The sequence below is a fragment of the Sinocyclocheilus grahami genome, unplaced genomic scaffold (assembly GCF_001515645.1).
Source record: "Sinocyclocheilus grahami isolate Dianchi unplaced genomic scaffold, SAMN03320097.WGS_v1.1 scaffold301.1, whole genome shotgun sequence".
Classification (NCBI taxonomy): Eukaryota; Metazoa; Chordata; class Actinopteri; order Cypriniformes; family Cyprinidae; genus Sinocyclocheilus; species Sinocyclocheilus grahami.
The window spans coordinates 551270-563996 of NW_015505480.1; the positions used below are offsets into that span (position 1 = coordinate 551270).

Here is a 12727-nt window from a genome sequence, read left to right on the forward strand (position 1 = left end):
ACACACACACACACCGTCTATTAAACAGACCTGTCCTTGACCTCCCACATGGGATAAACTGCTTCCAGGTCAACTGAAGGTCAAGCAAATTGTCTTTCAAGTCTAACCACACACACACATATAAATGCATGTCTTCATACATACAAACAAACAGAACTGAAACAAAATGGTTAAATTTCAGGATCATCATACCATAATTTGCAGTGGAATGAATGACAATAAATATACTGATAGATACATAAAATTACAATATTACAAAATGTGTCAAATATAGTTAGGATGCGTACCTTTAACAAAATTGCATAAAAATTTCTAAATAAATAAACAGATGCAACAATCACAGTACATATACAGTGGTGTGAAAAAGTGTTGGCCCCCTTCCTGATTTCTTATTTTTTTGCATGTTTGTCACACTTTAATGTTTCAGATCATCAAACAAATTTAAATAGTACAGAATACATATGTCTGTATGTATATATATTTATATACACACACATAATTATTTACCCACAATCCCTTTACAACAAAGAGCCACATGCTTTGAAAACAACAAATGGATGATCACGTGAACACAGAAACAAAAGCACCAGCAAAGTTCAAACTACATCAGACGTACACAAAATCAAATGGATCATCAGCAAGATCAATAATCAACCTGGGTTGCTATGACAACAGCACTTGCCAATGCAGAAATAAAAGCCAGCTTAGAAAGAAAGTAAGCAAAAAAGAAAGGTTATTATCTTTGGGACTTGTGAAGAATCTTGCTGGCAGAGCACTAGCTGCTATCACAGAAATCACATCCGCTCCCATGGCTGAGAGACAGTGGTTTCTAGGGAGCAGCCGTACTGGCCACTAAGAGGACACAAACCACAAACAAAGAGCAAACTCATAGAAACTGTGCTGGAAACCCAGCTAGCCTGATACAAGTATTCACCAAACCAAAGCCTCTATACAAATCACTTCTACAAGTTTTGCTTCAGGACCCAGATTTAACACTAACATAGCATCAAAACTGTTTAGAATACAAAAGCATGACCTATCAGCTGAGAACCAGTGAAATATACTGTCTCCCTGGACACTGCACTCTGGGCACCATTCACCCATCCAGCTGATTGCTATATTTAATTTCTAATTATGCCTGGAATACAGAAGCCAATAAATCAAAAGTTAATTAAAGTCATGGATTCATCTTTAGTGGCAACTCAATCATCTCAAACCCATTAACACTGCAGATGAGGGACAACTACTGTGTGTGTGTGTGTGTGTGTGTGTGTGTGTTCATGTATGTGTCTATGTAAATGAATGAGAAAGAGAGGAAGATGGACAAAAGCCTGAAACATGTCACATTACCTTAGTTTAAAACGTTTTGTATTTTTACTTTTCAATTCACCAAGAAAAAATGGCATGTGGAGTCAAGTAAATGATTTTCTATCATTATTTACAGTATCTATCATTATTGTTACTATTTTCTGACAAGAACAGCATACAGTAATCTAAATACCTCATTGCATTCAGATTTAAAGCATAACTTGATTCAAATCTAATTGTTTAACAAGCATTTTATAATGTTCACACACACTAATGTTAAACTACCAATTTGACATGTCAACAAAATGCTGCTTTGACTGGAACAAAAGCTCTAGGTGAACTAAACAGAGAACCATCATCAATTTTCTGCTTTCAAAGTCACATGCCCGGAATTGCCTGTAGCCATTGACTGGAAATTATACCTAAAACATTCCCACTGATTGCACACATGCACAAAACATGCAATACAATGTGCATCCACACACACATATCTACTAACTCAAACCAAAATAACAAAAGAAAAAAAAAGAAAATACTCCAGCCAACGCCTAGCATAGAGGAGGGGTTTTGTGAAGAAAAAAAAATAAATAAATTGATGTGTTACCCCTCACAAACAACAGCAAGAAGTTATTTACTTCATACATGGCACGTTGCCATAGCAACAGACAAGGGAACCCTGATACTAAAGACCATGTGATCAAAATATGAAAAATAGCACCAAAAATTAGTGTATGTATGTGTAAGACCATTATAGTGTTATATACTATTTCCCCCAAAAAGCAAAAAAACTGGAAGGAACATCTTTCTTTCTTCATACACAGCGTGAGAATAGGGACTGCAATAATTAAGAACGACACACATTAATCTCCATTAATCTTTTTTGGAGTCAAGCAGTGCTGAATCCCAGGGTCCAATGTAATGAACAGAGGATCTTCTCACTCTTCTTTTCTTTCTGTCTATCTTATCCTCTCTAATACTGTTTTTTTCCCTATTGTGCCCGATTATTCAATTCTCATATATTTGCAGGTCCTTTTCACCAGCTGGAGAACCATCTAAATCCCTCTTAATGATGATAAAACCCTGAGTATTATACAAACAGGTCTCTGTATGCAAAAATAGCATTTTATACACTATCTATAGATCTGACATTTTCAGTCATGAACAGGAAGTGAGGAAACAGCATCAAGAACCCTAATATGACTCTTAGCTTAGGGTTGCGACCGATAGACAATAGTATCGTGTATCGATGATAGTCAGAGATACCTGATGCCTTTGACGATATCAAGACAATTATTATTATTATTATTAGGCTAGTGTTATCTAATTACTATTAGAGCTTATTTGTTCCACCATATTTCTTTTTACACGTTTTTACAGTGTTGCATGCTATAATCAATCACACACGATTCCGTTGAGTTCATGAATGCAATGGCCAATCAGAGGCGTTCAGATGAGTCATCGCTGAAACACCGGTGTTTTGTTGTTGAGTGCGCGCCTCGCTGACTGGATTCCGCTCTCTCGCGAATTCTCTCATCACAAAAAAAGTGCAGATGTACGTGCGATGTAAGTATAAGAGACAGCTTCACTGATTATAATGGGAGTGTTTTTTTAAACTGCATAAACTCGTGCTAGACTGAAGTCATTGATGATGTTTTTTGATAATCGTTTTCTGTAGCTGCTGTTTGAATAACTGAGGAATATCAAGACATCCATGTGCTACTTGACTAAAAAGATATAATGTGTAGTTAACAGATTACACTAACATTAGGCTCCCGTATCCTGGAGTTGGTTCACTCTCCGGCTATAAACTAAGTAAACAATTAAAAAAATTTGCATGATAATATCGTAAATTGGCCATCTCATAGGCTGACGATAGGACTATGGAGCAAATCGCCCAACACTATTAACCATCCACATAAAGCTCTTAGAATTTCAAACAACACCTTGGCAATTCAGGAGCAATCAAGGATTTTATGTCTGTGAACTCAGCTGTTGAACTGCAGTTATTATGAATTTATGTCTTACTTTGAGAACAAGTAGGAGGCGTCCTGTCTCGTATCCGACATCCACTCTGCGCTTCCTCTCCCAGGTCAACCAGTTGCCAAAGGCCTCTCCCCCTGTCGTCACGGCGATCGAGGCGAAGGCGGAGCCTGACGCTCTGCACACCCAGGACACTTGGTATCCAGGAGACAGTGGAATCCTCCAAATCCCTGCCACGCAGTCTCATTCCCACAGCGACTCACACATCGACCAAAACATTACACTGGGAGACACAAACACACACATATTGAGAACATTAGAGCAGTGTGCATCATACAATTCTACACCGCTGAGGGACATACATTATTTCTTTAAGGTAACAAGTTGTCTAACATCAGATTAGAACAAAATTACCAATGAATGTTCAATTCCACCACTTTCTGAGTAGAAGAGTGGAAAAAACAGACTGCAGCATCTTATTGTCATCATCAATTTTAAAATGTATTATACTAAGACTGGGAATTTAAAGGGATCTATTCACAAATCTTTCAAGATTTGCAATTGAAACGATACATTCTTACTATTCTAACTTTTTTTTATGGATATAAAACATTCTAAATATTTTCCCATAGAAAGTAGGTGGTCTCTGAGAAAACAAAATACAGTAAAAAATAAATAAATAAATAAGTAAATAAATTATATATATATATATATATATACTGTATATTATGATACCAAAATTTAAATTATTATATTATTATGTCAAAATGTAAATTATTATTTTATTATGCATTTATACTTTTGGGGGGAAAAATTGGGAGGGTTGCATATACTATATATATATAGCGAGTATAGCCGTGTGTATGTGTGTACCCACATTTTTTTAATAATTAATTTTTTTATTTTAGCAACATTTTTCATTTTACTACAAGTTACTAAATTTCTAAACAAAACAACATTCTTCAACTAAAATTAAAATGAAAACTGAATTTTTTTTAATTAAAATCTAATTTTAAATTAACAAAATAATCTATCAATGATACTAAATAACGTCAAGAAACTTTCAACATCAAGCTTCAAAAGATACATCAAGGTAGCTTGGACAGTGACCTGAATGGATGTTAACAATGGCTAGCAAAAAACTGGTAAAATTTAATAGCTATTCAGTCTATGACTGATTATTCTTTGTGTTTCTAGTTAAAATAATCCAAATAGACATATGTGTACGGTAGGGTAACACAGCTTTATCTGAGCCACATTTCGACTTGGGTAACAAATTCCAGCAGCTTTAAATACCCACCAGAATTCCAGTTTCACACATAAAAGCAACTACAAGTACCTTTTGAAGTGTAAGGGATGATTTCATCAAATTAATTTCTCAGGGATCTTTGTCAGCACAATAAACGATCAGACCAATGCTTTATTTGGCAAAGGAATATGTCTTGGCAGCCATTCCTGACCCAACCACTGGGTAGGCATGTTTGTTATTCAGCCGAGTGGTGATGCAACGCATCTTCAAAGTAAAGATGACCCAAAGTGGTCAGGACATCACACACACACACACACACACACACACACCACCACCACCATCACCACCACTACAGGCAACTGTGGATTTCAAAATGATCAAACACACATTTGTACCAGAAAAGAACTAATAACAACATGTCCAGGGACGTAACAAATGTAAATGAGTTTCTCCACTGCAAAGTTATATGTCCCTGTAGAATGAAGTCAATTTAGAAATCTAGTAATTTAGTACAAGAAGCATTAATTAAATTCAAGTTTGTAATTTTACTATACACAAACATATATACAGTGGGGCAAAAAAGTATTTAGTCAGCCACCAATTGTGCAAGTTCTCCCACTTTGCACTTATTCTACAAAAAACTTCCTAGAGGTTTGTAAACTCTGACTATTTCTATTTTGCTTATTAAAGTCTCTCAGATTTAAGTCTTTTATAACCATCCATTCCTTTCAGCAACAAAATATGCAGCATGAAAATCTGATGTTGAATTTGTTTTAAAAAAGCAATGAATTCGACTGACCAAAAGAAAATTAATTAAAAAATGAGATGCAAATTAGCCAGCTGTGCCAAACAGTGGAGCTATTGGTAGGAAAATTGGACTGGAGGAGAATAGATGCGAAAATCTGATGTTGAATTTGTTTTAAAAAAGCAATGAATTCGACTGACCAAAAGAAAATTAATAAAAAATGAGATGCAAATTAGCCAGCTGTGCCAAACAGTGGAGCTATTGGTAGGAAAATTGGACTGGAGGAGAATAGATGATTTTTCACCACACAAGACAAAAAGTCTTGTCTTTTATTAACTATCCTAATTCAAGCATCCTTTAAGCCGTTTCTTTACAGTCTTCAGAGGAAATCTAAGCATTTAATTTCATGGCACAAATTTTTTCCATCCAAATGTAGTTTAAAGAGAACCATATTCCAAGCTAGTTCACAACCTAGTCCTTTTCCAAAGCTCACTCATATGGTTTTAATTACACTTTAATGTGTTCTGATTTCCTGCTCGGAGAAACATTTGATATTAGAATGTGCATCTTAATGGAAAAAGTTAAATTGCTGCTAGATGTGTAAGGTATTTCTAAAGTACTGCAGCATTTGATAGAGCATTACACTGTATTGCATGTTTAAAGTAGTTAACAGTATGTATATAAAGTGCACAGCAAAATAGTCCTACAATATATGTTTGATTTTTCAGTTGAATCAATGGCTGCTAGTCTTTGAATGTACACTCCAGGAAAACACTGTGTAGTAGTCTAACAAAGGGTTATAAACAGTGACCTATGGAAATCATTTCACCAGGGGGTTTGAGTACTCCCTAATACTGAACCATTCCTGTGTAGTTTAATGAGAGTAATGGGACCCAGCTGATATGAGCCAGTCATATCACACCCTGAGAGCCAGTTTACAATTTAACAATTTTAACAACAAATCAGTGCAAAAGAGAGCTGTGCTTCACTATCACAAACTCAAACCTGAACCCTTTTCTTTTTAGTTATTACATAATAAAAAAGACTGAGATGAGCAGTCTGGATGCAGAAGTTTGCATGCTTTGCTCTCACAGCAGACCGGCAGCTGCCCCTGTAATAATGTCTGCCCTTCCAGATAATCCTTTTAGTGAGGGCCACACTTGGCCAGTGCTTTATTAGCATTCATCCATATTTTATCATATTTATTCGTATTTGCCCTTGTGCTCTGTAGACGCAGAGAGGCTTAGGCTCCCCTTGAGAAATTACTTCAGAAGCAAAAGACAGAATCAGAGACACAGACACTTTCAGAATTTAAACATTAAAATTAATTTGTGCCCAAGACAAATGCAAACTGACTCTCTTGATTCACATTCACTATGCACACACACATTCTGGAATGTTGAAATGACTAAAAGTGCACTCAGTAATTTTTATTAGTTAATATATGTTTACAATCATGACATACACATAGGATGAAGACTCTATCAATGACCTAAAAAAAGCATAAAAGATATATTTTAACAATATAAATAAATATTTCCGACCCCAAAGTTTTGAACAGTTGAGTAATCTATACATAAACAAATAATTATAGAGAGCTCAATACAGACTACCCAAAAAATTTAATAAAATCACAAAACCAGCTTATGATGAATTTAACAAACCCTTTATATCTAGAATAAAAAAAACTTAACAAAAAACTCAAATAACCCAAAGCAGAGCTCTGCCTATCAATGTCACTGTGCTAGGCTGAGTCAGCAAAACAAGAAGGCTGAATTTCATTCTGGATGACATTCAGCGAGAGATATTCAAATACACTTTCCTTTAGCTTTACTGTAGTATTTCAACAACAGGAGAAATATCTGAATATCTCAGTTGAAGGTAAGAGGTGGAGTCAAGGGGTAAAAGGCAAGATAGAAAGTGCCACTTAGAGGCGATTTCATGTTTTTTCAAAGTAGCACAATCAAAAACAGGGAGGGTATGTGAATAGTGAATGGTGAGGTTATGTGAGGAAGGTCTTGTTAACAGACATAAAAACAGGGGAGCTCATGGTGAGGATCATCAAAATAACCTTCAGGTTCAATGAAATTTCACCCAGCTAAATCTCAGTCGTAATCATACTCTCAAGAAACACTTCAGAAAATTGCAGAGCTCATATCAGCACTTGGAAAGACACTCTGTCTATCAAAAAATAAAAAAGATTAGCCACTTTTGGGCCAATTACTCCACAATCAAGTCTTATTTCAGGCCCATTTTCAGACCAGGAACGAGTGTGAATTTTAATGTACCATGTGTGGCACTCAACAACATCCTGCTGATGTCTCTGATGCCTCAGCACAAGGTCAACAGAAAATTATTTATCTATCGTTCAGTGGTATTTCCTCACACAAACCATACAATAAACTGTAAAAGGGCAGGGCTGTTTTTGCATGACCCTGAAGTGCTCTGTGACTGCAGTGTGTTTTTCTAACCTTGTAACCAAACACACTTTCACACAGTCCATCTCTAGTGGCTTATTTGGTTCAATAATAAAGAATGTGTGTATCCACTTATTCACTCTGACACAGTGCCCGAGGGTCTGTTAATACACACACCACTGCATTGTGTGTGTGTGTGTATGTGTAGGTGTCAAGGGGGGAAAGGACCTTCACAGGAGTCATTTCAAGCATGCTTAATCCCTGAAGTTGTTCTTTTCCAAAAACATTACTTGAGGATTAATAATTATTACTATTAGAAATCAGAACCACAAGTTTCATGTAATGTAAAGTGCAATGGAGAATAAGAAATTATGGCCCATAAACGGCCCTGACAATACATTACTTTTTTTGTGCCTGCAAAAAGCTGTTTGCTTAGCTGAAAGCAATAAAGCAAAATTATTATCAGCGTTCTTATTCACAAATCTCACTATCACCCCCAGGCTGAACTGCAGTCCTTTAGTATTTGAGGGAAATTGCCAGCAAAACAAAGCAAGCACAGGTGGGGCAGATAGGTTGTCCCAGCGGACTAGAACACATAAATAGTCCTACCGTTTATTGATCAGAGGTTGATTCTTCATAAATCAGAATTCTTAGATAATGAAGATCTGAACGCTGTTTCATTTAAGCATCAACTTTGCCTCAGACGTTTTCCCAAAAGTCATTAGAAGAAATAAAAATAGTCACAAATTGGACAAATGCATGTGGATACATGGCTCAGATAATTTGATCATAAATCTTTGCCTTGCATATTAAAATCTCTGCAAATCAGAGACATTGCTGAGATCTCACATGTGAGATTGCTGGGGCCATTTTTACAGCATAAAATCTGAGAAGCAGGAGTCATAAGGTGTTTTTGCCATTTAATCTCATTGCTGTCTATAGGATAAACATGGTAGACCTTAAAAAGATGCCATCTGTGATTTATTTCCTGTGGGTGTAATCAAAAACTGATCATCAGATAAAATATAAAAATGTACCATACAATATTCCATAAAATTAGGAAAGTGTACTGACATAAATAAATAAGCAAGCTACACTGCAGAGTATTTAAAAGTATAAAAACATCAAAGATGTTATTAAAATAATCCGTTAAGCTAAAATATAATGTTGTATGATACAATATTTCATAAAATTAGGAAACTGTACTATAAATAAATAAATACGCAAGCTACGCTGCACAGTCTAAAAGTACCAAAAAACGAAGATGGCATTCAAATCATCTGTTTTTTAATTAAAGACTTGCACCAACGTAGATCTCAGAGTGATATCAATAAGTGCAAATCTCATCTCAAGATAGTCTAAGAAAAACAGACGTGTAACAGTAAGTTATCACAATTAATACAGCATATCTGTTGATTAATCACCAGTCAGACAATATCGCAGTGGCCATTTCATATTTGCATCAACGAACCTCACGTCTCGAATGACTCTGACATCAGCAACGATCCACCTGGAAAAAGCAGCGAATGCCAAAATGATTTACCTCTGCTTGTCGACGGCTGCAGCGCTTAGATTGTCGCCTGTCGGAGTCGTGCAGAACAATTTAGCCAGCTGCAGCAGCTGGACTGCGGGCTCGATTTTCCTCCCGCGCCGCCGGTGCAGAAGTGAAGTCGCGCGAGGACCGCGGCCAGGGCTCCGGGAGCAAAAAAAACAGCCGGTTTCGCTTGCACGCAGACACGGTGCCAAAATGATCCGCACCCCGGGGATCTAATTAAATGCCAAGCCACGGGGGCGTATGGTGAAACGTTTATGTATTTCGCCTAGGTATGCAAAACGATGTAGGTTAGAGTAAAACACCCACACAGGATATCCGACTGTATCCCAAAAATCTAGTGCATAAATAGCCTACTGCATGTGTGTATACGGTGCGGGAAATCTCTCTTCGGTTCTTGGGTTTTGGAACAAACCCACTTGAGCCCACAAAAAGCTTATTTGTGAAATTCCGTGGAGGATTGCGGGCTGTTTTAAACAGTGTTTCCGATCCGGCTATACTCGCTAATAAAGCAGTGTGCAAAGTTTCTTAACTTAGGATTTTAAACTGTTTTATGTTGTCCACAGACGCATGAGTAGCCTAATAAAATACAGAAGACCCAGTGTAATTTTATTTTAACGCTCGTAAGATTGCATAAAACAAAAGGCCACTATAAATAGGCTCATCAATTTCGTTTTATAATAAACCATACGAGAACATAGATCTTTTTTTTAATAAAATGCAATGCAAATTTTATTTTAAATTACAGTAGCCTAATTATAATTTTACCAACCAGCCGTCTTCAGCTGTCCAGGTGTGTAGGCCTATAGCCTACCATGAATTCAAAATTAATTAAATAAATTAGTCCGTCTTTTTGTAAAAAAAATAATAATAATAGGATCTCAGTATGTTTAAGACCTCAATTCACGGTGATTTGGTTAAGATGAATGTTAAATCTGATTTATTTTTATTTTTTTTTTTTTCTCTAGATTAAAGAATTTTACACCGTTTCTTTAGAATGAAAAGGCGTTCCCTTTCTTGTCGTTTCATGCATTGAGATGATTAATAAGTTATTTGAAAATATCACCATTCCTTGTGGCCATGTCCTCAAAGCTACTGAAAATCAGAAGTGGGGAAAAAACAAAGACTATAGAATACCCTTAAAAAAGGGGGGGAAAGAGAGAAAGATTCGCATGTGTTGGATTTGGGTGTTGAATATGTATCGCAACCTGTTCGGGACGCCACAAGGTCAGTGGGACGAAAACTGATAGGCTATTGGTTTCGCCCTGCTGAAATACACTTATATAAAGCATGTCAGTCATAGCCTACAGCACATGTGTTACGTGCTAAAAAAATGGACACACATAAAGTCTATATTATCACGAAAATTAGTTTCATTTCATAGAGCGAATCTAGTCATTGTATATCTGATCTAAACTACAGCGAACCTAGTTATTTTGCACTTTTTAACATGTCGCGTGGAGTTCTAACTTTAAGCTTTACACTTGACTTTACTTGTTGGTTTAATACATTCATTTCCTTATAACGGCAACAATTATAAGTGGCAAAAAATGTGGATGAATATCAATTAATCAGGTACATACGATTAACTCTGAGAACGAAAAATATCAATATTCTACATTATAAGACGCTTTTAGAGCTTCTCAACAAAATTGTTATATTGTTGGAACAGTTGGATTTCCTATTTAATTCAAATGACTCATGTCCAAATTGCAAACCTAAAAAACATGTATATTAGATATTAGCCTGACAGTAAACATGCAGGAAACAAAATTGAGATTTTATACACCAGGGTCCCTCACAATAGAAAAATCAGGATGTTCTCTGTAGCACTTTGCCATAATGTTAATTTTCCATTGTATAATACTTAACAGGCCAATAGCAAATATTCCTTCAAATAGTTTATGAAAATGTCATGGGTAAAAAAAAAACAGAGTGCCTTCAGAAGAATAAAGCTTAGTCTACTCTATTTATCAAAGAAAATGGAGTTTCAGGGGAAAATATTCATTTGTGTAATCAAAAAGAAAATCTTTTAAAAGTTATTTTATTTGAAATTATTTAAATACAAATAATATATATTTTCAATTTACAATGACAGTTTTCTTGTAAACAAAAGTGGCAGATACTGTTTACTAGGCCATTCACCCCTTTTTCTGGCCGGTGAGTTTCTCTGCGTTTATGTAGAGACATGATTTCTCATAATCTGTGCACTTCAGTCACAGCTTTCTGTACACAGCATGAATTATGAGGCTATAATTTTTTTGGAACTATAATACTAAAATGTCTATTTATCTGTAAAACTCTTATAATTTGATCAAATTGGTTGTGAATGTGTATTACATGCAGCCAGATAATGACACTTTCCCTCTGAGTAAAGATTGCATTGTGTTTATGCTAATGAACAAAAGGGGGGAAAAATAAGTAAAACATTTTCTAAAGACATTTGCAGTTTTCCAAAATGTATCTATACAATACATACATTAGCTATTGGGAACAAACCAGAAAATCCAATTTTCTGTCATAAATTCAAGATTTAAAAAAAGAAAAGAAAATTAACCATAAATGCAGAGATTACATTTCATATGCACTTCTACATTTCAAATAATTTCATATCAGTCAGCTTAACCACGAACAGACCAGACTAATATTTTCACAACCACTAAATCAGCACTTCCAATACGCTGTCAGATCTTCCACTGGTGCAAAATAACATTTAAATGGGACGAAAATAATCAGATCCACAAAAAAGCGAAATCTACCCTTAATTTTGAGCCTTGTTGTCATCCCTCCATGCAGAAAACTAACATAAGAAAAACCTGCAGAAATAAAAATGTGCAATATTTGTGGCCACAAGGAAATCTGTACATCAAATAAGGCGTTTATATTTTATGAGAGTGGAATGTAAGACAAAATTTATATATAAATACAAAAAAAAAAATCAGGCTCATACAATTGAGGCATTCAGTTCCAAAAGAAACCAGATAAAACATTATCCTAAAAAACCCAACTGTGTTTTGCTGCACTATGGCCAGCAGATTAGTGTAACTGATGGGAAAAGGCTTGCACTTGTGCATGTTCAGTCTATAAACATGGTCTGCTTGTAACAACTGTACTCAGCAACAATGGGAAAATTTCCCATTTACGGTTTAAAAAGTCAGTGGGATGAATAAAACCAAAACTTGAATTGTCCTAAGGTTTCAATAAACATAGGCCATGTTATTACATAGCGCCAAGAAATCAGTCTGATATTGACCTGCTTATTTGTTGAACAGCAGCGACATTAGGAGTTAAATCAGGACTAAACCATAGACCTGGCTGTGGAATGTCTGCAGTCTTTTTTTTTGTGAGGCTGAGATAACCTGCACTTGTGACGAGAAGCTGGAAGAAGTTAAGATAGGTGAGATTTATAAATGTATTGTGTACTTCCACACTTCATGGCCATGGAGACAAATTGAGACGCAACCCACAGCAGTGCA

General features: G+C 35.8%; 1 protein-coding gene across 4 annotated transcripts in view; it reads right to left on the bottom strand.

Annotated features, from left to right (window-relative positions):
* The window catches only part of scml4 (Scm polycomb group protein like 4), a 37543-nt gene extending 27958 nt beyond the window's left edge, over positions 1–9585 (bottom strand). For 3 of the 4 annotated variants that reach the window (XM_016293272.1, XM_016293271.1, XM_016293270.1), the window contains exons 1-2: positions 9243–9585; positions 3334–3571 (exon numbers count right to left, since the gene is read on the bottom strand). In XM_016293272.1, coding sequence (XP_016148758.1) covers positions 3334–3535 — 202 coding nt within the window. In that variant the 5' untranslated portion in view covers positions 3536–3571; positions 9243–9585. Of the gene's footprint in view, positions 1–3333; positions 3572–9242 lie in introns of those variants that run through there. The other variant, XM_016293274.1, reaches the window with a different exon arrangement.
* Between the last annotated feature and the right edge of the window lie 3142 nt (positions 9586–12727).